The sequence below is a fragment of the Sorex araneus genome, chromosome 1, assembly GCF_027595985.1.
Source record: "Sorex araneus isolate mSorAra2 chromosome 1, mSorAra2.pri, whole genome shotgun sequence".
NCBI lineage: Eukaryota > Metazoa > Chordata > Mammalia > Eulipotyphla > Soricidae > Sorex > Sorex araneus.
In genome coordinates this window covers 301,899,731-301,922,414 of record NC_073302.1, presented here as the reverse complement: position 1 = coordinate 301,922,414, position 22,684 = coordinate 301,899,731, and the positions used below count along the sequence as shown (strand labels likewise).

General features: G+C 59.9%; 3 protein-coding genes across 5 annotated transcripts in view; 2 read left to right on the top strand and 1 right to left on the bottom strand.

Moving 5' to 3' along the window:
- Positions 1-9,257, top strand: part of PTK2B (protein tyrosine kinase 2 beta) — a 92,865-nt gene extending 83,608 nt beyond the window's left edge. For both annotated transcript variants that reach the window (XM_055145431.1, XM_004614733.2), the window contains exons 24-31: positions 1,278-1,403; positions 4,986-5,132; positions 5,361-5,396; positions 5,898-5,922; positions 6,732-6,778; positions 7,190-7,327; positions 7,496-7,576; positions 8,268-9,257. In XM_055145431.1, the coding sequence (XP_055001406.1) occupies positions 1,278-1,403; positions 4,986-5,132; positions 5,361-5,396; positions 5,898-5,922; positions 6,732-6,778; positions 7,190-7,327; positions 7,496-7,576; positions 8,268-8,483 (816 nt within the window). In that variant the 3' untranslated portion in view covers positions 8,484-9,257. The remainder of the gene's footprint in view (positions 1-1,277; positions 1,404-4,985; positions 5,133-5,360; positions 5,397-5,897; positions 5,923-6,731; positions 6,779-7,189; positions 7,328-7,495; positions 7,577-8,267) is intronic.
- A 151-nt stretch (positions 9,258-9,408) lies between these two features.
- CHRNA2 (cholinergic receptor nicotinic alpha 2 subunit) lies at positions 9,409-21,275 on the bottom strand. 2 transcript variants are annotated; one of them, XM_055144576.1, is made up of 8 exons: positions 21,148-21,275; positions 19,297-19,357; positions 18,560-18,668; positions 17,888-18,039; positions 17,551-17,595; positions 16,988-17,097; positions 12,052-13,081; positions 9,409-10,824 (listed from the first exon to the last, which is right to left on the bottom strand). In XM_055144576.1, exons 3-8 carry the CDS (start codon positions 18,615-18,617, stop codon positions 10,699-10,701), a joined length of 1,521 nt encoding a protein of 506 aa, XP_055000551.1. In that variant the 5' UTR covers positions 18,618-18,668; positions 19,297-19,357; positions 21,148-21,275; the 3' UTR covers positions 9,409-10,698. The 2 variants fall into 2 exon arrangements, with proteins under 2 accessions (XP_055000551.1, XP_055000557.1); XM_055144582.1 differs by lacking the exons at positions 17,888-18,039; positions 19,297-19,357; positions 21,148-21,275 and having other exon boundaries at positions 18,560-18,605.
- Positions 20,659-22,684, top strand: part of EPHX2 (epoxide hydrolase 2) — a 40,931-nt gene continuing 38,905 nt past the window's right edge. The window contains exon 1 of the mRNA XM_055144559.1: positions 20,659-20,917. Within this exon, the coding sequence (XP_055000534.1) occupies positions 20,796-20,917 (122 nt within the window). The 5' untranslated portion in view covers positions 20,659-20,795. The remainder of the gene's footprint in view (positions 20,918-22,684) is intronic.

Genomic DNA, 22,684 nt, shown 5'->3' with positions numbered 1-22,684 from the left:
AGTGCTGGGCCCCTCCATCCACAGAGCTGGGTTCCTCTGTCCGAAGTGCTGGGTCCCTCAGTCCACAGAGCTGGGCCCCTATGTCCACAGAGCTGAGCCCCTCTGTCCACAGTGCCGGGTCCCTCGGTCCACAGAGCCGGGCCCCTCTGCAGCCCTGCTTCAAGCAGAGCCTTGTGGGAAGGAATCTCAGGCCGTGCGGGTCGTGGGTCTTCTCCCTGGGGCTGCCCACAGAGGCTTTGCCCAGAACCTGGTGGGCAGGGAGGAGCAGATGGGCACCCCATCCTCCATCCTCAACCACCCAGGAGCTCCCCAGGCCACAGGCTCCCACCTCAGAACCCCCCTCCGCTGCTCTCCTGCCTCTGGACTGCAGAAATCCGAGCCTCTCAGTACAGCCTATAGGCCAGCCATGGAGCACCCCTAAAACTAGAAGTGATGTCTGTGCATCGGGGGCCCCCATCTTCAGATACCCCCCCAAGCATCAGGACAGCTGATCAATCCCCCATCCAAAAGAACTTAGATATCTACATAGATACTAGCTATCTATTAGAACTTAGATATCTAGATAGATATTAGAAACTCTAATACTGAATAGAAATTAAAACTAGCAGAAAAATCCTCTCTCTGTAAGAACTAATAGATATCAAAACTAACAGATAAAATCCTTTCAGTATGGAGAAAAAGATTCTGGGGGGACTTGGCAGGGAGAGTCTTGATGCAGAGGACAGAAGTGTTGTCCCTCCAGGGATAATCTTGCAGTATTTAAAAGTTATAAAGGGGCATCAGCCCAGTGCTCCGTGCAAATATGTGACCGTCACATACAGAGATGTTGTCTCTATGACGTGATCATATGTTCGTGGTGGCATGAGTAAGTAAGTGCATAGGCACAGATGCATCCATAGGGTGTTTGTGGGCTAACATGAACCATCATATGTGTGTAGCATGACTATGAAATACTTCTCTCTCCCAGAGAGTCCCAAGGGGACACGCAATCTTAGGGGGTCCATGACATGGGTGGACACCCCCCCTTCCGTGCAGAGCATCATGTGGGTAGATGAAGTTGTCGGGGCGCTTACTCCAGCGAGAACCTTGGGCATTCCATCAGCATGTCTCTCTCCCGAGGGGCCTGTGCCATACCTGCACCTCCCCCGTCGGCTCCTGGAGCCAGTCTTGTGTCTCTCGAGCTGCTCTTGTATCGTTTGTTTGTGCTCCTGTTTGTGGCTGCTAACTCCCCTTCTCTGCTTTGTCTCCGTGCCCGGTGCTTCTTGGCTTCTGTCTAGGTGCCCGAGGGTCTGTGTGCCAGCTCGCCTACGCTCACCAGCCCCATGGAGTACCCATCTCCCGTAAACTCGTTGCACACCCCACCTCTCCATCGACACAATGTCTTCAAGCGACACAGCATGCGGGTAAGAGAGCTCTGCATGCTGGATCCCTGCTGGACAGAGGTGGCCTGGGACGTCCAAACACATCAGAGGGCGGGGCGGGGGCCAGGCCAGGCTGCCCCTCACGACTCCCGCTGAAGCCGCTGGCTCCATCCGAGTGCTCTGGGGAATGAAGTGGAAGCTCCCCCTTTCCTGAGCCCTGGGGGTCCAGCGGAGAGTGGCTAAGCTTGAGTGCCTAAAGGGACCACCAGCTCTCTCCAGTCCTCCCTTCCCACTCCCCCTCTGTACACCCCCCCATCACTTTGGTAGCTGAATCTTCCTTTGTCAAAGGATAGACTCTGCTAGGGCTCTGGCTGCTTTTGTGAATGTTGCCACCTGCAGGGGAGAGCTTGGGGTCAGGGTTGGGTCCAGGTCACCCTCCCCAGTCGCTTCCTGTAGGCAGTCAGTGGTGACCCCAAGACCTCCACGTTCTAGCTTTCAAAGCTTGCCAGTAACTGAAGCCTGATTATTGCCGAATGCCTGCTCCTTCAGCACTAATAACTCCGTTTCTGTGAGCCCTGGAGAGATCCTGCCTAGCTGGATCCTGCCATGTAACACATTCTAACCCCCCTGCCTCAGCTCTGCATGCACGGGACTTCAGGTGCAGAATATGGGACTCAAAACATCTGGGGCAAAATCGCATGTGTTTAGGCCAATCGATTCAGAAAATGTAGGGGGGCTTGTGGCTGCAACCCATGCTAGCCGCCTTAATTCAGCAAGATTTTGAAGTGTGTTGGGTCTCTTGGGGCAAGAGCCCCAGTAGAAGGGAATGGGCGTCTGCTGGCCTTGCTCACGTTTCTCTCTCACATTCACCGAACCCATTTATGCCTTAGCATGTACTTAACAATCATCGAACTGCATGTTGAACCCCGCGTAACAGCTCGGGCACTGTTCGGCCCCTCTGCCTGCCTGCCCCCGATTCTTTATTCACAATTAATTGAGTTCTAATGAGTTTTGCCTTAAATTGCACCCTGTAGGAATAAGCTGCTTCACACATTAGTGGGGACCTGGGGGGCGTTGTTGCTTTTGTCTCAGCCCTCCTTCCAATAAGGACCTTGTTGGGTGCCACAAAGCCAGACTGTGCCCGCAGAAAAGGGACCTTTTGTGTCAGGTTTAGCAGCATTTGCCATGAAGAACATAATGAGCTCTTCTTTAAATAAACCTCCACAAAAGGTTAAAAATATCAACTCCATTTTCTGGTCCACATCAGAAGCACGGAGAAAGAAAGCCTCTTCAGGTAGAATGTGGGGAAGGTAGAATGGGTTCCCTGGAGAGCCCATGGAAGCACAGATGGTTCCCCTCAAAGGCCATCTCTCAGCTGGCCCACTTCACTGCCCGACTCCTCCGGGAATCTGTGGGTGGCAGTACCAGAGTCGGGATGGGGCCCTGCTCCCCTCACGGCAAACTGGGCTTCCCAAGAGTGAAACGCAGCCAATGGGCGCTCCTGCTCTGCAAGCAAGCAAGTCCAAGAGCGCGCGAGCGCACACACACACACACACACACACACACACACACACACGCGCACACACACACGCACACACGCACACACACACGCACACGCGCACACACACACGCACACACGCACGCACGCACGCGCCTGTGGGGAGCTGTCCGAGGTGCTGAAAAGAACCGTGAGCATTTCTGCCTTCAAGGCTCATGGAGTCGGGGGTGGGGGTGGGGGGGCCGGCCTTGGAGGAGGGCCAGGCTAAATCCTCGTTTACCTGGACTGCGAGCCAGGGTGCCTGAGAGTCCTGAGTTTTGCCAGGATGCTGGGACCTCAGAGACAAGGACTCTTTTCAGATTCTGTTTTTCTTTTCCAGCTGGGCATTCCAGCCCGGGGAAGGCTTGGCACAGGAAGTGAGGTGTGGGAGAGGGTGACCAACGGGCAGAGGTAGCAGTAGGGGCTCAATTTTGAGGCGGGTGGGAGCCACCTGGATGGCACGCGGCAGGGAGAAGGCTGGGACGTTCAAACACATCAGAGGGCGGGGCGGGGGCCAGGCCAGGCTGCCCCTCCGACTCCCTGGAGAGCAGTTGGGGAGAGCAGGCCAGGGAAGCCAGACTGCACAGTGTCCCGGCTGCCGAGGGTCACTGTCCCCCACCACAAGGATCCTGATTCCCGTCCAGAGCAACTGGGGACCTGTGTCTCTAGGCCTGGTAAGGTTTCTGACGAGAGTGCCCTAACATGATTCAATTTCTTGAAAATCCCGTTTTTCTCCCCTTGCATTTTATTACTAAATGGAAATCCCAGGACCAATCTCTGATGCTCGTGCAAGATCCGGGTGGGGGGGGTAGCTGCCTGGGATCCCTCAAATCCTATAACCTTTTCTTATTTTAGAGATCGGGGTGGGCCACCCCCAGAGGTGCTCAGGACATACCCCTGGCTCCGTGCTCAGGGGTCACTTTAGTGGAGCCTGTGTGGTGCCCAGGTCAGCTGCACACACAACGAGTGCCTTACCCGATGTCCCTATCTCTCCGGCCCCAACTTCAAAGTTATGTGGGGGGGTGTGGGTTACAACTGGGGAGCTGCTATAGACGGCGGGGTGGTGGGGTGGCACCCAGTGCTGCTACACAGCATGGAGGACACACACACACACACACACACACACAGAATGACCAGATTCATGTCACTACTGACCCTCACCCAACAGAGGGGCCCAGGTCCCCACAGCTTCAACTCGCAGCGAGCCCCTGCAGCTCGCAGGCCTGTGCTGTCCACCTGGGAGTTTCCCAGTAATGGCAGGTGGACAGCAGGACATTCCAGTCGGATATTTCTGCAGGGAGAGCCCTGGGGGTGTGGCTTGCCATGAGCATCTTCCCTAGATGTGTAAGGCCTTGGATTCGGTGCCTGGCCCCCGTACTCCTGAGTCCTTGCATACCACCGGAAGTGGCCGCCACTCAGTCCCCCTCAGTGTTCAGGGGCAGCTCGGCGCTGGCCGAGTCGGGATCGAGTCTTGCGAGGCAAGGTGTGCGCTCAGCCCGGTTGTGCTCTCACCAGCATCCACATCCTCACCAGCATTTCTCAAACTGTGGGGGACGAAGCTGATACCTCATATGTGGTCTGTGTGTCCGGTACCTGCAAGGACCTCAGGGAACACCACATACCCCGCCCCACCTCTGCCTGCGGTGGCCTGGCTGTGGTTCCTATGGGAAACGGTGCTGGGAAGGGCCAGAGAGATGGCTCAGTGGGAGGCGCTTTGACTCGCACACAGTTAAGCTGCTTCCACATTGGGTCCCCTGGCCTAGGGCCACTGCTGGGAGGGATTCCTTAGCCCAGAAGCAGGAGTAAGCCCTGGGCATCTCCATTGTGGTCCCCACCCCCACCCCCAAAATGGAAGGATAAAGAAACGGTGCCAGAGGCCATGTCCTCTGGGGAGCAAGATCAGCAAAGCAGATTCCTGGGTTCAGAGACGCAATACAGCCCAGAGCATGCTGGGGCCGAGGGGGCATCCGGAAGGTTCCCCTGCACCCACAGGGGTGCAGTCCCCAGCCGCTGCTCCCAGGAGGGGCGCCCGCAGGCTCCGCGAGAACCGGGCTCACTGGGCCCCACTCTGTGCCCCTGGACCACAGGAGGAGGATTTCTTCCGTCCCAGCAGCAGGGAGGAGGCCCAGCAGCTGTGGGAGGCAGAGAGGCTGAGGCTGCGCCAGGTGCTGGACACGCAGCAGAAGCAGATGGCCGAGGATTACCGCTGGCTGCGGCAGGAGGAGCGCTCCCTGGTGCGCCGTCGGGGCCCCGGGGGACGGGGACCCCTGACACACTGGCCTGGGACGGGGGACTCTGCTGTCCGCAGAGCAGGGCCCAGGGGTGGGGGGCCCCACGGTCCACAGGGCTGGGCCTCGGGGTGGGGATGTTGGGCCCCCGGGCTTCGGGCAAACGTTCTCCGTGCGTCCCGGGGAGCCCTTTCTGGAACGCTAAGCTCTGGGCTCTGGTTTCCTCCTCTGTAGGACCCCATGGTCTACATGAACGATAAGTCCCCGCTGGTAAGTCCTCGGGGGGCATCCGGGCCTGGAAAGGCTTGTAGACAGCGGGGCCCTACTGGAGAGGTAGTGCAGAGGGCACTGTGCTTGGCCAGCCCGGGTTCAATCAAGGGCACCCCTTATATAGTCCCCCGGAGCCCCGCCAGGACAGACCCCCGTGTGCAGGCCAGGAGTGGAACACACTGCTGGGTGGGACCCAAAAATAAAACAAATTTTTTAAATTTAAAAAGCAGGACCCCGGCTCCAGACAGGCCTGCTGTGTCTCCTTCCCGCCTCGACCCTCTCCCCGGGGGGCCCTTGTCTCGCCTTCCCCCCACTCCCCACCAGGGCCCTTTCCCGATCACTCATGACAGACCCTCTTCCTGCCCCACCCAAGGCCTTCAGCCTCTCACGAGGACCCCCCAGGGCAGGTCATCCTGGTCAGCGGGGTAGGGGTGGGGGACAGTTCAGCCGGGGGTGACCCAGAGCTGTGTTGGTCACCCCACTCTCTTTGCTTCCTTCCAGACCCCAGAGAAGGAAGCCGGCTACAGTAAGTGCCTGCGCCCCACTGGGAGGGGTTTCCCTGCGTACCGGGGCATGTGAGGGGCTGCCTTGGGGCTTGCTGCAGAAGGCCAGAGAGTCCCTTGATCCTAGGAAGCGTCCACTTTGCTCGGAGCCTTTGGGTGTTCTCTGCATTTGCAATTGCAGAATTGAACCTGTGTCGTCTGCAGCCCGTTCCCCCACCCCCACCACCTCTCCCGGGGCCCCAGAGCCTTCCAGGTCGGCCCCATTTGGACTCAGACTGCACAGGGCCCCACCTCCCCACTCCTTCCCTCCCCCCCTCCCCACCCGGAGCCCAGGAGGTGGAGGGACCTCTCCACAGTCTCACAGCTGGCAGTGAGCACAGCTCAAATCCCAGCTGGCTCCAGTGCCCCCTGCTGCCCTCCGATTGACTGGTGGACACTTAGGGCCAGGGATGGTCGTGGGCTCCTTGGCAGTGGAGGGAAGAGGCACCGGGAATGGCTCTGTCTGGCGGCCACCACAAGTGCTCGCGTCTGCTGCTCGGAGCAGGCAGGAATCGTGCAGGTCTCCTGCACTCAGCACCGACGTCTCAGCTCCTCCCGCTCCTCAAGGCCAGAGTGGGCACGGCTCCCGGGGGCGGCCACTGCAGCCTGCTGCCCCTTAGACTTTGTCTTTCGCTCAGAGAAGGACCCCAGGCTTGTCCCGAGTAGCTGGGCCAGCGGTGGCACTTTTGCTGTCTTCCTGCACTAGGGGCTTCTGTGTATCAGGAGGGTCTCAGGAGGGTAGCGGGCAGGGCCAGCTGCGGAGAGCCCCCCTCACTCTGTCTCTCCCTCATAGCGGAGTTCACGGGGCCCCCCCAGAAGCCGCCACGGCTGGGCACGCAGGTAGGTGACGGCTGGGGGGCTCGAGAGTTCCCGTTATTCCACTGGAGGACGCAGGCCCGGGAGGACAGGACCTGAGCCGCCCGCCACTCCCGAGAGCCCCGGGGTCTCCTGTGCCCACCCCCACTCGCGGCCCGTCCTGCAGGGCAGAGACCCCCATCCTGTCTCGGGCTGTCCTTGCAATAGCCTGGGGCACTTGGGGAAGGTTCTTCACCCAACAAAGGGACCCTCAGTCTCAGACTCACCCGAGGGACTCTGTGTGCCCAGGTGGCTGCGGGCGCAAGGGACGGGGTGGGTTCCGGTCAGAAGGCGGGCTGGGGGAGCCCAGATTGAGGTGCCGTAGTTCGCAGAGGAGCATCTACGAGGCTGTGAAGAGCCCCAGACTCACCTGCACCCCCCACCCCACCCACGCAGAGCATCCAGCCCACAGCCAACCTGGACCGCACAGACGACCAGGTGTACCTGAACGTCATGGAGCTGGTGCGCGCCGTGCTGGAGCTCAAGGACGAGCTGGCGCAGCTGCCCCCCGAGAGCTACGTGCCGGTGGTGAAGGTGGGCCGGGACCCCGGGACAGGGAAGTGGGAAGTGGGGAGCATAGTGTGTGCCACCACACACACACACACAGCAGCGAGGGCCGAGGGTGTCCTTCCCATCCCTCCGGCCCTGGAAATGCGGCTTTTAGGGAAAACTAGTGTTTCCGGGGTGCCTCTGTCTCCCCAGAACGTGGGCCTGACTCTGCGGAAGCTCATCGGCAGCGTGGACAGCCTCCTGCCCGCCCTGCCCCCAGCATCCCGGACAGAGGTGAGTGCCGGGTCCCCACACTGCCGTCACCCCCACAGGGCCCCTCCTGGCAGCTGTACTTCCCCACTCCATCCTGCAGCCTCCCAGCCGCTCCCCAGCCTCTCCCCTGCCCCATACCTGCACCCACCTCCCCCCGCCGTCCCCTCCCTGAACCCATTCCCCCACCCCCTCCCTGTACTTACCTTCCCCCCACTTTGTGCACCTGGCATCCTCCCACCCCCTCCCTGCACCCAGCCATCCCCCAGGCTCCCCCCACCCCTCCCTGCACCCAGCCATCCCCCAGGCTCCCCCCACCCCTCCCTACACCCAGCCATCCCCCAGGTTCCCCTGCCCCCTCCCTGCACCCAGCCATCCCCCAGGATCCCCCCACCCCTCCCTGCACCCAGCCATCCCCCAGGTTCCCCTCATCCCCTCCCTGTACCCAGCCATCCCCCAGGCTCCCCCCACCCCTCCCTGCACCCAGCCATCCCCCAGGTTCCCCCCGCCCCCTCCCTGCACCCAGCCATCCCCCAGGCTCCCCCCGCCCCCTCCCTGCACCCAGCCATCCCCCAGGCTCCCCCCACCCCTCCCTGCACCCAGCCATACCCCAGGCTCCCCCCACCCCTCCCTGCACCCAGCCATCCCCCAGGTTCCCCCACCCCTCCCTGCACCCAGCCATCCCCCAGGCTCCCCCTGCCTCCTGCTCCCGCAGATCGAGGGGACCCAGAAGCTGCTCAATAAGGACCTGGCTGAGCTCATCAACAAGATGCGGCTGGCGCAGCAGAACGCCGTGACGTCCCTGAGCGCAGAGTGCAAGCGGCAGATGCTCACGGCCTCCCACACCCTGGCTGTGGACGCCAAGAATCTGCTGGACGCCGTGGACCAGGCCAAGATTCTGGCCAACCTGGCGCAGCCACCCCCGGAGTGACCCGCCCGCCCCCTCCTGCACTGCCCTGGCCCCTCCAGAATCGGGGTCTTCTCAGTGGGGGGACGGCCTTCCTCCCTGGCCACTTTGCACGACCCTCTCCTCACCCTGACCCCTGCAGCTGGGCACGGGGGACACAGGGATGTAGATACCAGGGGACAGAAATCCCGCCGGCCGCACCCTCACACCCGCCTGGCCTCTTGGAGTGGGGGCCCTAGGGGTACCCCCAGTCGCCACGAAGGTTTCTGGGTTTCTGCCATCCGGGCATGGCAGCCAATAGGGGGCCAGGCTGTTCTTTCTCCTTCCTTTCAGCCTCCAGAGACCCCCCAAGGCTGTCGAGGCCTGGTGGGGCTTTCCTGTATTTGGGGGGGCCTGGTGAGTTGAGGGGCAGGCCTGCTCTCATACTGTGTATATTGGGGTAATATATTTAATATTAGCTCGGCCTGGATGGGTAGCTGGGTGTCCCGGAGGTAGACCCCGGGCCACCGTCCAGGGACTGGCAATCAGGAGTCAGGACTCCGGAAGCTGTGAGCATGGAGGAGGAAGGGAGGGAAGTGGGGAGCTGCCCTCTCCTCACCCCGTCCTCCCCATCCTGCCCTCCCTCTCTCCCTCTCCCTTTTCTTATTCCTCCTCCTCCTCCTCCTCCTCCTCCTCCTCCTCCTCCTCCTCCTCCTCCTCCTCGTCCTCCTCCTCCTCCGCTCCTTCCCTGTGTCTGTGGGGGAGACGCTTATCTTCTTTCTATTTGCCTTGTGGATGAATTAAAACCATACCATTTGCTTTGTGGTTTCTTTTCTCTGACCCGCTCCTGGTGGGGCAGTGACATGGCTGTGAACTGGGGTCACAGCTGGACTCATGTCACGGGGGGGTGAAGGGCCAGAGCCACCTGATGAGGCAGTTGGGGGATGGGGTGTCCTGAACCCGATTGGAAGCATCTTTCCAAGGGGGTATCTAGGACAGTGCCCTCCCACCCTATGGCTCTCCCAGCTGGGACCCAGACATCTGAGGCTTGGGGGAAGCTTGTGGACCCTAGGGTGATGCCGAGGGGCCCCCAGCTGAATGAGCGACAGCAACTTCACTTCATCTCTTTACTCGCATGCAGGCTGGGCTGGGGGGAGAGGGCCGGGATCCGGACTCAGAATCCAGAGAGTACAGAGTGGGGGTCCAGGAAGGTGACAGGCTTGGGGTTCCAGGGGCCAGTGAGGGGGTTGTTAGAAGGAAGGAGCCCCAAGGGTCAAAAGAAAGTCAGCTGCCTCTCGGGGGGTTGCCCAAGCTCGTGTCTGTTAGCTACTGGGGGTAGGAGCTGGTCTCCAGCGTGTAGCCGCCCCCACCCCGCCCCATCCCCGAGATTCCGGGATTGCTCCCTTCAGAACTGCAGGAGCAGCTCCTGAGAGGCGTCTGGGCGGCGGAACCCCCCCGGGACAGTTGCAGAGATCTAGGGTACAAAGCAAGCCGGGTTGCCCTCCAGATGCCCAGTCCACGGGGGCCCTGTTGACGGCCAAGCTCCAGAGCAGGGTACCAGGGCACGGGAGGAGCGACTGCGGTGGAGGTGGTCAGCAATGACAATTCCTGACGATCCCGAGGACCGAGGTCCCCTGTACAGGGGTTCCCAGGGAGGCCGGCTGCTACCCCGCAGGGGCTGGCTGACACCCAGCATTTTGCTGGGGGCCAGGAGGGGGGCCTAGGGGATCTTCAGATGTTTCCCACGTGGCTAGGGCAGCCCCAGCTTTCTGCACCCTACACCTCCACCCCACAGGCGGGGACCTGACTGACCTCCCGCAAAGGCCTGGTCACTCAACCGCAGCTCAAACTCTGAATGAACTTCTCTTCCCCAAGGTCAGACTCCGTGGCTCCGCCCTCACAGTCTATGCCCCGCCCACTTCCCACAAGCTCCGCCCCCACACACTGCTCCCATGCTCTGCCCAAGGCCCCGCCCACAAGCTGGCCATTCACTTCGGGCATCTTCCAGCCTTCCCACCCGTTTCCATAGCACCCACCAGTTAGGAATCTGGGGCAGTCAGCGTCTGCACCCCCCCCCCAACCCCAGTCCGGAAGCCCTCTAGCATGCCCCCTTCCCACTACTATCTCAGCCCTGCATGGGGAGCCCCTTCTCTTCTCTTTCTCTCGGGGGCATCCTGGGACGGTGGGGCCCCTTGAGGGGTGGTGTGGCCCCCCAAAGCTGCTAGAGAGGCGGGCAGCAGGGGGGTGCAGGGCTAGGGGGTCAGATCATTCCCGCCAAGAAGGGAGGGAGGAAGAGTCCGATGGTGCCCAGGAAGCAGACGATGATGAAGAGCCACAGGAATATCCTGTCGATGACCATGGCCACGTACTTCCAGTCTTCCTTCACCTGTGTGGGGGAGGGGCAAGGGCGAGCTCCAGGGAGAGCCAGGCTGTGCCCAGCCCTCTGCCCGCCAGCTGGAACCCAGGGAGGGAGCCCTCAGACTTGGGTGGCTAAGGCCAGAGCGAGTCAGGGGTGCATGGGACCGTCCCAGGCACCAGCCACCGCCTCCCCGGGCTTCTGTCCTCTCCCCTCCCACCCACAGCCCATAGCCTGCCAGGGCATCCCTCGGGGTTCAAGCCAGGAAGGCGGGAGGGACCCCTGGAGGTTTCAGACCTCCCACCCCCACCACCTGCAGGAGGTGGAGAGGGGGGAGGGACGCCCAGGAAGGGGGTTCACTGCTGGGGGCACACCTGCATCCCCAGCCGCCCCCGATAATGATGGTGACGCCCTTTCCCTGCTTGCCTCAGAGCTTACTCCTGGCTCTGTGCTCAGGAACCATTCCTGGCGGTACCCGAAGGACCCTAGGCAGTGCTGGGGGTGGAACCAGGGTCGGCCACGTGCAAAGTGAGCCCCTCACCCGCTTTCCTCGTCTCTCGCAAGGGCTAGAAATCACCTCCTGCCTTCCCTCTTCTATCTAGCCTAAGGACTCCCACGGGGCAGTCTCTGGGCCCCTAGTAAGTACCAGCAGACAGGGGTGAGTGGGAGCTGGCAGGGAGGGGTCTGGTACAAGGGGGTCTATGAGCTGACAGTGAGGTTGACCCACTCCCAGAGCCCGGGAACCAGCAGCAGGAGGAAGAAGAGGAAGAGGAGGAAGAGGAGGAGAAGAGAGTCTGCGGCCCAGATTAGACTCAGGGTCCACAGGTGCATCCCCTACTTCCAGGTCATGTCGCCAAACATAACGGGGAGGGGGCAGGAAGTCTTGGGGAGCACCCAGTTCTGACAGGAGGACTAGCATGGCCCGATAGCAGTGTTGCCGCTGTTCCACCCCTGCTCTGATGCTGTTCCACCCCTGCTCTGACGCTGTTCCACCCCTGCTCTGACGCTGTTCCACCCCTGCTTTGATGCTGTCCCACCTCTGTGCTGATGCTGCCCCACTCCCACCAATCCATATGTCAGTTAAGACCCGCCACCAGCACTGGGCAACCTACCAATGTCACCCCAACTGCCAAAGGCCACAGCTGAGCAGGATGGGCCTCTGGGTCCCCCCCCCCAGCTTGCACCTTGAGGCAAGAGGGCTCCCTCTTGGCTGGAAGAGACACCCAGGGTAGGACCCCGTCCCCAGCCCCAACTCACAGACGAGTCGGCGTCCTCGGCCCGCAGGTGATCCGCTATGTAGTGCACACTTTCCAGCACCTTCTGCACACGGGCTGATAGCAAGAACTCACTCTCCTGCCCCCGAGAGCTCGGGAGCACCGGAGGCAATCCGCCATGGCTGTAGAAGACCCCCAGGGAAGGGAGTGGGGGCCGGGCACACACCCACCCGCCAGTGCCCTCCTCCTCCTCCTCCTCCTCTTCCTCCTCCTCCTCCTCCCCACTGCCCTCCGCATCCACGTTGCTCTCCAGCCAGCAGTAGGAGGAGCTGAGCTTCGAGTCAGGGGGCTCCCGGGGCTCCCCCAGGGGAGGGGGCCGGCTCATCAGCAGCCAGCGGGGCACCCAGCCCAGGAAGACACCCTGCACCCAGCGGGGCATCTGGTGGGTTCCCGGGGAGCGGTGGTGCACGTTGAGCACGAAGACAGTGATGATGATGGAGAGTGTGACGAAGACCATGGTGAAGAGCAGGTACTCGCCGATGAGCGGGATGACGAGCGACGTGGACGGGATGATCTCGGTGATGAGCAGCAGGAAGACGGTGAGCGAGAGCAGCACGGAGATGCAGAGCGTGACCTTCTCGCCGCAGTCGGACGGCAGGTAGAAGACCAGCACGGTGAGGCAGGAGATGAGCAGGCAGGGCAGGATGAGGTTGATGGTATAGAAGAGAGGCAGGCGGCGGATGACGAAGTAGTAGGTGACGTCGGGGTACACCTCCGTGCAGCAGTCGTACTTCTTGCTGTTGTAAGTGCCCGTGGCGTTGACGATGGCCCACTCGCCGCTCTCCCAGTACTCCATCAGGTCCACCGTGCGCTCCATCTGCTCCAGGTCGATCTTGGCCTTGTCGTAGGTCCACGAGCCGAACTTCATCTTGCAGTTCTGCTGGTCGAAGGGGAAAAAGGTGACGTCGATGCTGCAGGAGCTCTTGTAGATGGCCGGCGGCGCCCAGTGCACGGTGCCCGTGGAGAAGAGGTGAGCCTTGGTCATGTGTGTCACTGCGAACTCCCCATCTGCACTGGGGAGGGGAGAGATGGGGGGCGGGGGTGAGGGTGGGCACCACGAGACCCGCTACCCCTACAGAGCTGTCAGTAAAGGGTGTGGAGCCGCCTGAGTCTCAAACGCTGCATTTCCCACCACCAAGGTAGGCTGGGAAAGAAAATGGGAAGGTACCCATTTTTTTAATTTAAATTTACTTATTTTTTAATTAGTGAGTCACAGTGAGGGTACAGTTACAGATTCACACATTTTCGTGCTTGTTTTTCCCTCATGCAATATTTGAGAGCCCATCCCTCCACCAGTGCCCATTCTCCACCACCAATGAACCCAGTATCCCTCCCACCCCCTCAATCCCATCCCCCCACCCCACCCCGCCTCCATCCCCCCACCCCACCCCGCCTCTGTGGCAGAGCATTCCAATTTGTTCTCTCTCTCTCCTTTTGGGTGTCGTGGTTTGCAATAGGGGTATTGAGTGGTCATCCTGTTCAGTCTCTAGTCTACTTTCAGCGCGCATCTCCCTTCCCACTCGGGATCTCCAGTCACATTTTACTTGGTGTTCCCTTCTCTATCTGGGATGACTTGCCCCCAGTGTGTGAGGCCACCTTTCAAGCCATGGAGCCAACATCCTGGTAATATATACTACCATTCTTGGGTATTAGTCTCATACTCTGTTGTTCTATATTCCACAGATGAGTGCGATCTTTTTATGTCTGTCCCTCTCTTTCTGACTCATTTCACTTAGCATGATACTTTCCATGTTGATCCATTTATATGCAAAGTTCATGACTTCATCCTTTCTAACAGCTGCATAGTATTCCATTGTATAGATGTACCAAAGTTTCTTTAACCAGTCATCTGTTCTCGGGCACTCGGGTTTTTTCCAGATTCTGGCTATTGTAAACAGTGCTGCAATGAACATATAAGTGCAGATGTCATTTCGACTATACTTTTTTGTTTCTCCAGGATATATTCCCAGAAGTGTGCCCATTTTTTTAATATATATTTTGGATCACACTCAGAGATGCTCAGGGCTTACTCCTGGCTCTATGCTCAAGGATCACCCCTGGCAGTGCTGGGGGACCCTAGGGGATGCTGGGGATCAATTCTGGCCCTAACACAGGCAAGGCAAATGCCTAAACCCTGAACTATCTCTCCCACCCGGGTACCACAGGTGTTTAAAAATAGCCTCTAGTCAGAAAGGTCTCGAAGTTACAGGAATCCTGTCAGTGATCAACGTTCAGGTCAAGCTTCTTAAGCTGCCCCCATAAGGAGGGAGTCACAGCTGAATGGGGGGATGAGGCATCGTGAGAAATTGGTAACCGTGAAAGCTTCCTGCCTTGCCACAGCCAAAAATTGATTCAAAACCAAATGCGCTGTGAATCTGAGGCGAGTATCCTTGTTTGTTGGCTCGGTTTGGGTTTGGGTTTGGGCCACACCTAGTGGCGCTTCCTTCATGCAAAGCCTGTGCTCCAGCCCTCTCAGCTGCGTCCCTGCTGACTCCGGCACTGCTCACCTGTCTTGGGTTTCTTGGGCATTGCACGCGGGAACGTTTCTGAAGGTTCCCAACGGGCCCTACAGCCCTGCAGGCTACGTGTGAGTATGAATTCGGCGAGCTCCGAGATTCTGAGCAGGAAAAAGCCCCCAAGGGCTGGGTCCCGGGGTTTTCCCCCTGTGGTCTTCAGCTCCTGGCACCCAAGAGGCCTGGCATGGGCGTGGGGAAGACAGACACTTCCCAACGTCCCGCCAGGTCCCTGCATTTCCGAAGCAGCCTCGCCACTCAGGCCTCGGGGACCTGGAGTGGGGTGGTGAAGGGGACACGGATCTCCCGAGAGGCCCCCACCCCCTGCAGCGAAGGCAATTTGGCAACTGCACTCTGAGATGTGAATACTCCCCCCAAAACTCCCCTCTGGCTGGGGGAAAGTTGCCATTTTTGATGGATTTTGATGGTGGAGAGATAGCACAGAAAGTGTGGCAGCATCTCACTCAGAAACCAGAGCCCAAGAGTAGGAAGAGATGCACTATAGGTTGGAAGTCAAAAAGGCTGGCTGGGGGGTAGGGGTGGGTCTCTGTGGGGGGCGTGGCTGGGGCGGGGTTTGGGGCAGGGCTTGATTGGACGGGGCTACAGGGCTGCTTGGACATGGCCACGTGAACTGGGCTTGCGGCCCAGTAGGTCAAAATTCAGGAAGCAGATATAGAGGCTGGAGCATGCGTGGAACCGCGTGTAAGGGCCCGGGCTGTGATGGTGACAGCAGTGGGACGACGCTCCTCCAGGAACAGGGATGCGGCAGTGGGGACCGGTCAGGCGGGGCTTCCTGGGCACCCGAGCCCCTGAGAGGTGGCGCAGTGTCTTTAGGGAACCCTGTTCCCCTCTAATTTCAGATTCGTCGTCAAAGCAGAAGAACTCTGTGATTCCAGAGCAAAGATGCAGGCAGACCGGAAAGGGGGATTTGGAAAGATGGTCCACGCTGGACCAGGCCAAGTTTAAATTTTAATGTGCACTGCCCTCCATCACCGCTAGATGGAGGCACGCGCACACGGGCAGGAGGCGATCTTCCACTGTTGGGAGACCTTTCTTTACTCTCTGGGTTTGCATTTTGTCCTATCAAAAGAACGTCAGAATCCTGTCTGGAGCGTCGCTGGCGACCCTGAAGCTCGAGCTCAAACAGGATGCGCGGACGTGGGTTCTGGCTCCTACCTGCTCACCCACCGGAAGCGGAAACAAGAAGGCTTGGGAGTGGTACAGGGTTAGGATACAGTGTGGGGTTCCGGGGTTGGAAGTGGTACAGGATTGGGGTCCTGGGCAGCGAGGCAGCGAGGTCCGAGGCAGTGAGACCTTGGGGGATGCTGAATGCAAGTGGACCTGAGCCTTGGAGCTGGCCCACCTAGGAACCATCCTCCCTCCAGCCCATCTGGGGGCTCTAGAACACCAGGCATGGATCCACCCTCCTTTTTTTTTCTAACTGATTGAAGAATATAACTGCAAATCTGGCCCATTAAATTGGAACATGCTGGCCTGGTGGATCTGTGCTGCAAAACTAAGAGAGTGATGCCAAGCAACTTTTGGTGTTACTCTTGCTTTCTGGAGACCTCACATCAAACACCAGTGAAATGAGAAATTCCTCTTTCTTCTACGTGAAGGGGGGAAGGAAGGAAGGAGGGAGAGAAGGTGAGGGGAAAGAAGGAAGGGAGGGAGGAAGGGAGGGAGGGGGGAGGAAGGGAAGGAGAGAGGAAGGAAGGAAGGAAGGAAGGAAGGAAGGAAGGAAGGAAGGAAGGAAGGAAGGAAGGAAGGAAGGAAGGAAGGAAGGAAGGAAGGAAGAAGGGAAGGAAGCACCAGTGTCCCTTAGCGTTGAGCAGTTTCTAATCCCCTCAAGTGCATTTGCTTCCTCCATGGAGGGGCGCCTGGGATGCTGCCCCCCACTACACACACACACACACACACACACACACACCAGTTCCTACAATACTGCTGCTCCGTGAAACTCTAAATTATGGGCTATTTCTGAATCTGGCCCAAACACAATCTTTAAGTAATGATCAGGATGGGCCAAAAAGATAATAAGCGAGTAAGGTGCTTGCCTGACATGTGGCTGACCCAGGTTAGATCCCCACCATCCCAAAAGGTTCCCTGAGCATCACCAGGAGAGATCCCTGAGCACAGAGCCAGGTGTAAACCCCAAGCACCACCATGTGTGCCCTTCGTCTTAATAAAGTAATGCTCGTGGACAAAGCTATGTCAGGAGGGCTCTGCGCCAGGCCCCCAAACCAGGGCTTAGACAGCCCTGGACCCTGTGCCGGGCACAGAGCAGATGGAGGAATCCAGGGGATTAATTCTAGCCGGTGGAGCAAGAGGGGCGGCAGGAAGCTCAGAAGGAGAGGGCGCGCCCCTCCTCTGTGGGGGTCCCGGAAACCCCGCCCGGCCGCCTACTTGTTGTAGAGGACGATGTCGGGGATCCAGATCATGTCAGAGGGGACGCGGAGGGAGGTGATGTTGCCGAAGTCCGCGGGGTTCCAGCGCAACTTGTAGTCGTTCCACTCCTGGCCATGGGAGGGGGTCACAGCGCTGTCCGGAGGGTCACAGGACACCCCAGCAGTAGCTGAGACTCAGCCCCGCCCCCAGCTCCTCCTCCAGCCACACCCACCAAGGAAGGGCCGGGAGGCCAGGGACCCCGACGTTCCCCACCCTGAGACACCCCCTGTCTTCACCTGGACACCTCTGGACCCCAGGGCACCCTCGTCCTGCCTCTGCTCCCCACTCCCCACCTTCCAGACCCTCAGCGCAGAATCATCCCACATTCAGCACCCTCTGCGGGGCAGGCATGCTGAGTGGGCACATGCATACCCACTTAACACAGAGGTAAACTGAGTCCCGCCAGTTAGAACTCAGAGAAAGGGGGTCAACAATCCTGCTAGAAGCACACCCAGGGAGTCCCAGCAGGGGTGGGGGTGCTCTGGGCTTGTCCTGTCTGGGGCGCGGTAAGGGGCCCTCACCTGCTTGAGCCAGACGTTGGTGGTCATCATTTGGTTCTTCTCATCCTGGCGGGTAGGGAACTGGCGTGAGACCCTCGAAGGAGCAGAAAGCAGCCCGAAACCCCAGGGTGAGGCCAGGGGTGGGACGGGCTGACTGCACCCTGCTCCACAGAGCCTCTTTAGGGCCTCCCAGCCCAGCCCGCTCCCCCTCTGCTGAGATGCTCTAGGACTGCATGGCTGGACCTGGGCACCCTCAACACTGCCCATTGGTGTCCACCTGCCAAGGGCTCCAGGGCCTGGGGGTGGGGGTGGGGCCCCGGCTGGTGCTGACCCCGAGGCTGGGGACAGGCCGGCTCACCACGTCAATGAGCTGGGCTATGGACAAGCCGAAGCGCACGATCACCACGTCCGAGGTGTTGGGCACCGGCCGCGCCCAGCGGTTGTAGCCACTGAAGAGGTGTTTGAAGAGGCGGTCCTCCGCCTGGGGGAGGGCGGCCCGCTGCGCAGGCGCTGTGGACAGGGGCGAGAGTGGGGGCTCCAACACCGGGCCCCCCCAGCAACCCCCCCGGGCCTGTTTCTTCCTGGGGAGGGGGCGGGGACAGACAGATAGACAGACAGAGAGCACACTAGGGTCCGCCCTGCCTTAGAGCCAGGGCTGAGCAGGGAGCCGGGGGCCAGGGGAGGCCTGGTCCGCCGGGGCGGCAGGGGGCGCTGCAGGGAGAGATACAGCAGTAGCATCGGATGGGTGGAACCCCAGTGAGCAGCTCTGGCCCTGTGGGTCACTGCTGGGGGCGCCTTAGCAGCAGGCAGAGCACTCCAGAGGGTCTGACGGACTCGTTCAGGGCGGTGTCAGCCTCCCCGCTGCAGAATGGGGCTGGGAGAGCTTCCAGAATGTTCCGTGAAGATAATACCCCAGGGACCACATCAGCACCCACCTTGCAGAGACACCCCCGCGCGCGCGCGCACACACACACACACACACACACACACACACACATACACAGGAGCTCCCTCCACCACACCCACTTACCTATGGGGACCAGAAGGAGCCACCACAGCCAGGGGGGTGCAGGACAGCCAGGGTCCATGGCTCAGAAGAGGGGTCTGGGTGGGCAGGCCGGGAGAGAAGTCTCGGCACCCTGTATTATGCGAGAAGATGTCCGTACTGGCCAGGGAGGGGACAGGCCAGAGGGGTCCCTGGGTTCTCCCTGGCTTCCTCTTTCTCACCCCACTAGCTTCTCCACCCTGAAATGAGCCTGGCCTGAGGGGCTGGGGAGCCGGTGGCGTCCTGGTCAGGGCCTTAGCCGTGAAAGAGGGTCCTGATGGTTCTGGGTGATGGTTCTCAGTGAGTCGATCCACTGAGGAGGTGAGGAGGACAGTCTCACTCCTGTGTGTGCACGAACAGCTCCAGCGGCCGAGCTGAGACACAGCAGACCTGCTCTTGGGGGGCGTTCTGTCCGTAAGGGTCTTCTTGAGAATGATTTGTGTCAGTGCAGTTGGAGATTTACAAGGTGCCTTTGCACCTCTGACCTCGTTTGGACTTCACATCGCCCCTACGGGAGCTGAGGAGCTCCTAGGGGGTGGTGGGGGAGGGCAGATGATTACCCCTGGCACAGGACTGCTAAAGGCTCAGAGAGGTAGGCACGGAGCTAAAAGTGATGCGTTGGATTCACGCTCAGGTCTTCACTCCTAAACTGGGATGTGGTGGCATGAGACCCGGGACACCAGTATGGGGAAGGGGCAAGTGTGTGTGTGTGTGTGACTCACTCAGGGCGGTCTGTGTTCAGAGCTCCCAGAAGGATGCAGTGGTGCAGTGGTTAGAGTCGATCTAGGAAGCAAAGGTTGTGGTGAGGTTGCAGTGGGCGGGGGGTGGGGGTGGGGGGAGGAGAGGAGGGAGAGGAGGGAGAGGGTCCCCGCCCAAATCCAGACTCCCCCAGACCCAGGGTTCCAGGAGGCCTGAGTTCCTGTGGATAGACCTTCTTGCTTCTCCTTCCAGCCAGTCTCACATCTGCGATAGGCTGAGACCTTTGACACTTTCCAAACCTCTGTACTAAGTCAAAGAAAATATTTCCAAGAGGCTGAGGCTATAGTCCAGTGGGGAGGACACTGGCCTTGCACATGGCCAACCTGGGTTTGATTCCCGGCATCCCATAAGGTCCCTCCCTCCCAGGAGTAATTCCTGAGTGCAGAACCCGGAGTGACCCCTGAGCATCACCAGGTGTAAGCCCCCCACACACACACTGGAAAAAAAGGGGGGGCTGGTGTGATAGCACAGCAGGTAGGGCATTTGCCTTGCACGTGGCTGACCCGGGTTCGATTCCCAGCATCCCAGATGGTCCCCTGAGTACCGCCAGGAGTAATTCCTGAGTGCAGAGCCAGGAGTCAGCCCTGTGCATCATCGGGTGTGACCCAAAAAGAAAAAAAAAAAAAGTTTTGCCTCTTAGTGAGACCTGGGAGATAGAAGTAGAATTCCAGGCACGTAGGCATTGTGGCACGTGAGGCATTGTGCCCTCACACACGCCTGCCACCCCGCCACGGACCATGGCCGTGAGGTGCAGCCGATTCTGAAAAGCCCTGCTCCCCTGGGTGCCTTAAATCAGCATCCCTTGCAATTAGCTCCCCTGTGATAATTTCACTCACGCGTAACTGGAAACCAAAGACGAATCGTTCCGGGTCACTGACAGTAATGGCCCTAACCTTCCACTTCTCATTAAAACACTCTGACAAAGGGAAGGGCCCTGGGACCCGGTGTCTGCGGGAGCTGCCCCTGTGTGCCTGTGCGTTAGGGTGGGCGGGAGGCACAACGAGCACTGCCCGAGTGGGTCCTCGGGCGGCAGCGTGTGCGGTCACTAGTGGACCCTCCAGGGTGCTCAGCTGCCCGGAGCTCCCCCCGCACCCCACCTCTCTACCCCCTGGAACCAACGGAACCTGCGTTCACCTCTTGATCCATCTCTTTCCTGCAGCTACTATTTTCATTTCTCACCCACAAGGTCGCCTCCTATTTTATTTTGCAAGTCCCACCTTCTCCAGTCAGCCTCCTGAGATGCCCCCCACATCCCCCCCAGCTTCTCTCTCTCCGCTGCCCAGCACCACCCCCTTGGCCAGCCTGGTGGACCCCAGCCTTTCCGCCACTGTCAATAGCCCCCCAGTGAATTTTCTCCCATCACAAGAGGAAACGAGACTCCTTTTCCCACTCAGATCATTTCACTAGCGATGCAGAGGAACGGAGACTTCTCCCTCGCTCTCTCCTCCGCTCACACAGATCAATGGCAGAGGCGCTTGCCACGGTAGAAAGACGCTCTCGCAGACCCAGCCCGGAGCCCCGGCTGCCAGGGGAAGCTCGCTGCTCTCCGAGCAACTGCACGCCGACAGAGTGGGTCCGAACAAAGTGAGTTCACGGCGCGGATTCCTCACGGGAGAAACATGCGATCAAGACGGCCACCAGCCTTGGGGACCAGAGTCCTCCAAGGAGGAGCCACAGATGGTCCTGGCCGGGGGACATTTTCCCTGGAAGCCTCCAGGTCTGACTCTCCCATCCTGAGGACCCCGAGCCACCCCTTTGCCTGGGCGCCCCCCCCCCAGCAGTGCCCCCCCTCCATAGCCGGGCTGCTGCCTTACCTGGCGCCACGGAAGACGAGGGTTCCTGCAAAGGCTTCAGAGAGGCAGCCTGGTCCGGGGCTGGCAGGTGGCTGACAATCCCCCTATGAGGCAGGGGGCGCAGGGCCTGGAGTCTGGTCACACAGAGGCTGGGGCAGCGGGGTTGGCGGGGGGGGGGGGGGGGGCGGACACAGCTCAGAGGGTGAGGGGAGCCGGGGCTGGGAAGTTCTGCAGAAGGACAGTCACGGGCAGTGGACCCCAAAAGCCACACACCCTGGAACCCTGGGGCCCGCAGAGTGCTGGCCCGGCCAGCGTGCAGGGCTCTGTCCCTCTCCCTCCCTCCCTCCCTCCCTCCCTCTCCTTCCCTCTCTCCCTCCCTCCCTCTCTGTCTCTGGAGGAGGAGCCCATGTGCCTTCTCAGCTTCTGTCCAGTGGGCTCAGTCAGACCATCTGCTCCCCACTCTGCCTTTGGGGAGATTTGGGGGACTCACCACTATCGCCCATGCACAGGTGAGGAGCTTGTCAGCCACATGGGTAGAGGGCAGAGACCCCGATCAATCAGCTGCCCATCCTTGGCTTCCTGGGGACCCCTCCTTCCTGGACAGCCTCTGCAGGACCCTGGGAGTGGCGGGGGGCGGGCAGGGTTGTGGGTCTATTTCTGTACCTCATTTAAGTGACAACTACTCACCTGACACCTCCCCAACCCCCACCCCCAGCAGGGACCTTGCTTCATCTCCCAGAGAAGTGAGGTCGCTGCTGAGGTCATAGCCCTCACCTCATCCTAAGGGATCCTATGGGATCCACCTGATCCACTGATCCACTGTCCTCACCTCCTGCCCGCAGGCCCCTCTCCCTGTCAGACCAGAGCCTGCCCCTCCTCCCAGAGAGCTTGGTCCTGGACTGTTTTTATTTGAATGTATTTAGGGGTTCAGGCCACACCTTGCTCAGGCTGACCCCTGGCTCTGCACCCAGGGATGGAGCCCAGGTCAGTGACAAGCATCCTCACCATAGCACTGTCACTGCAGCCCTGGAGCCTGGACTTTGACTGTGCCCCACCTCATGAGTGGGCCCTCAGCAGCCCTCCTCGGGGCCTCATCTAAAAAACTCTTGGGGCCCCGTCTAGGGAGAGACCCTCACTGAGGTTATTCAAAGCGAAGGGCCTAGACTAGACTGTCAGGTGGGACCCCACTCTGTCCTGAGAAGGTTGCTGAGTCTGCACCTCCCTTTCTCCCCCCTCTCTCCCTCTCTCTCTTTCTCTCTCTCTTCCTCTCTCTCCCTCTCTCTCTCTTCCCCTCTCCCTCTTCCTCCCTCTCCCTTTCTCTCCCTCTCTCCTTCCTTCCCTCTCTCTTCCTCTCTCTCCCTCTCTCTCTTCCCCTCTCCCTCTTTCTCCCTCTCCCTTTCTCTCCCTCTCCCTCTCTCTCCCTCTCTCCTTCCTTCCCTCTCTCTTCCTCTCTCTCCCTCTCTCCCTTTCTCCCTCTCTCTTTTCCCTCTCCCTCTCTCTCCCTCTCTCCCAACTTCCCTCTCTCTTTTTCTCTCTCCCTCTCTCTCCCTCTCTCTCC

Excerpts from the sequence above, each read along its gene's own strand:
- CHRNA2 (XM_055144576.1), bottom strand. The coding sequence starts at position 18,617 with ATGGACCCTGGCTGTCCTGCACCCCCCTGGCTGTGGTGGCTCCTTCTG. Across the intron at positions 17,596-17,887 it reads TAGCCCAGCTCATTGACGTG|GATGAGAAGAACCAAATGAT; the intron begins GTGAGCCGGCCT and ends CCTACCCGCCAG. Across the intron at positions 10,825-12,051 it reads CCGAGGACGCCGACTCGTCT|GTGAAGGAAGACTGGAAGTA; the intron begins GTGAGTTGGGGC and ends TCCCCCACACAG.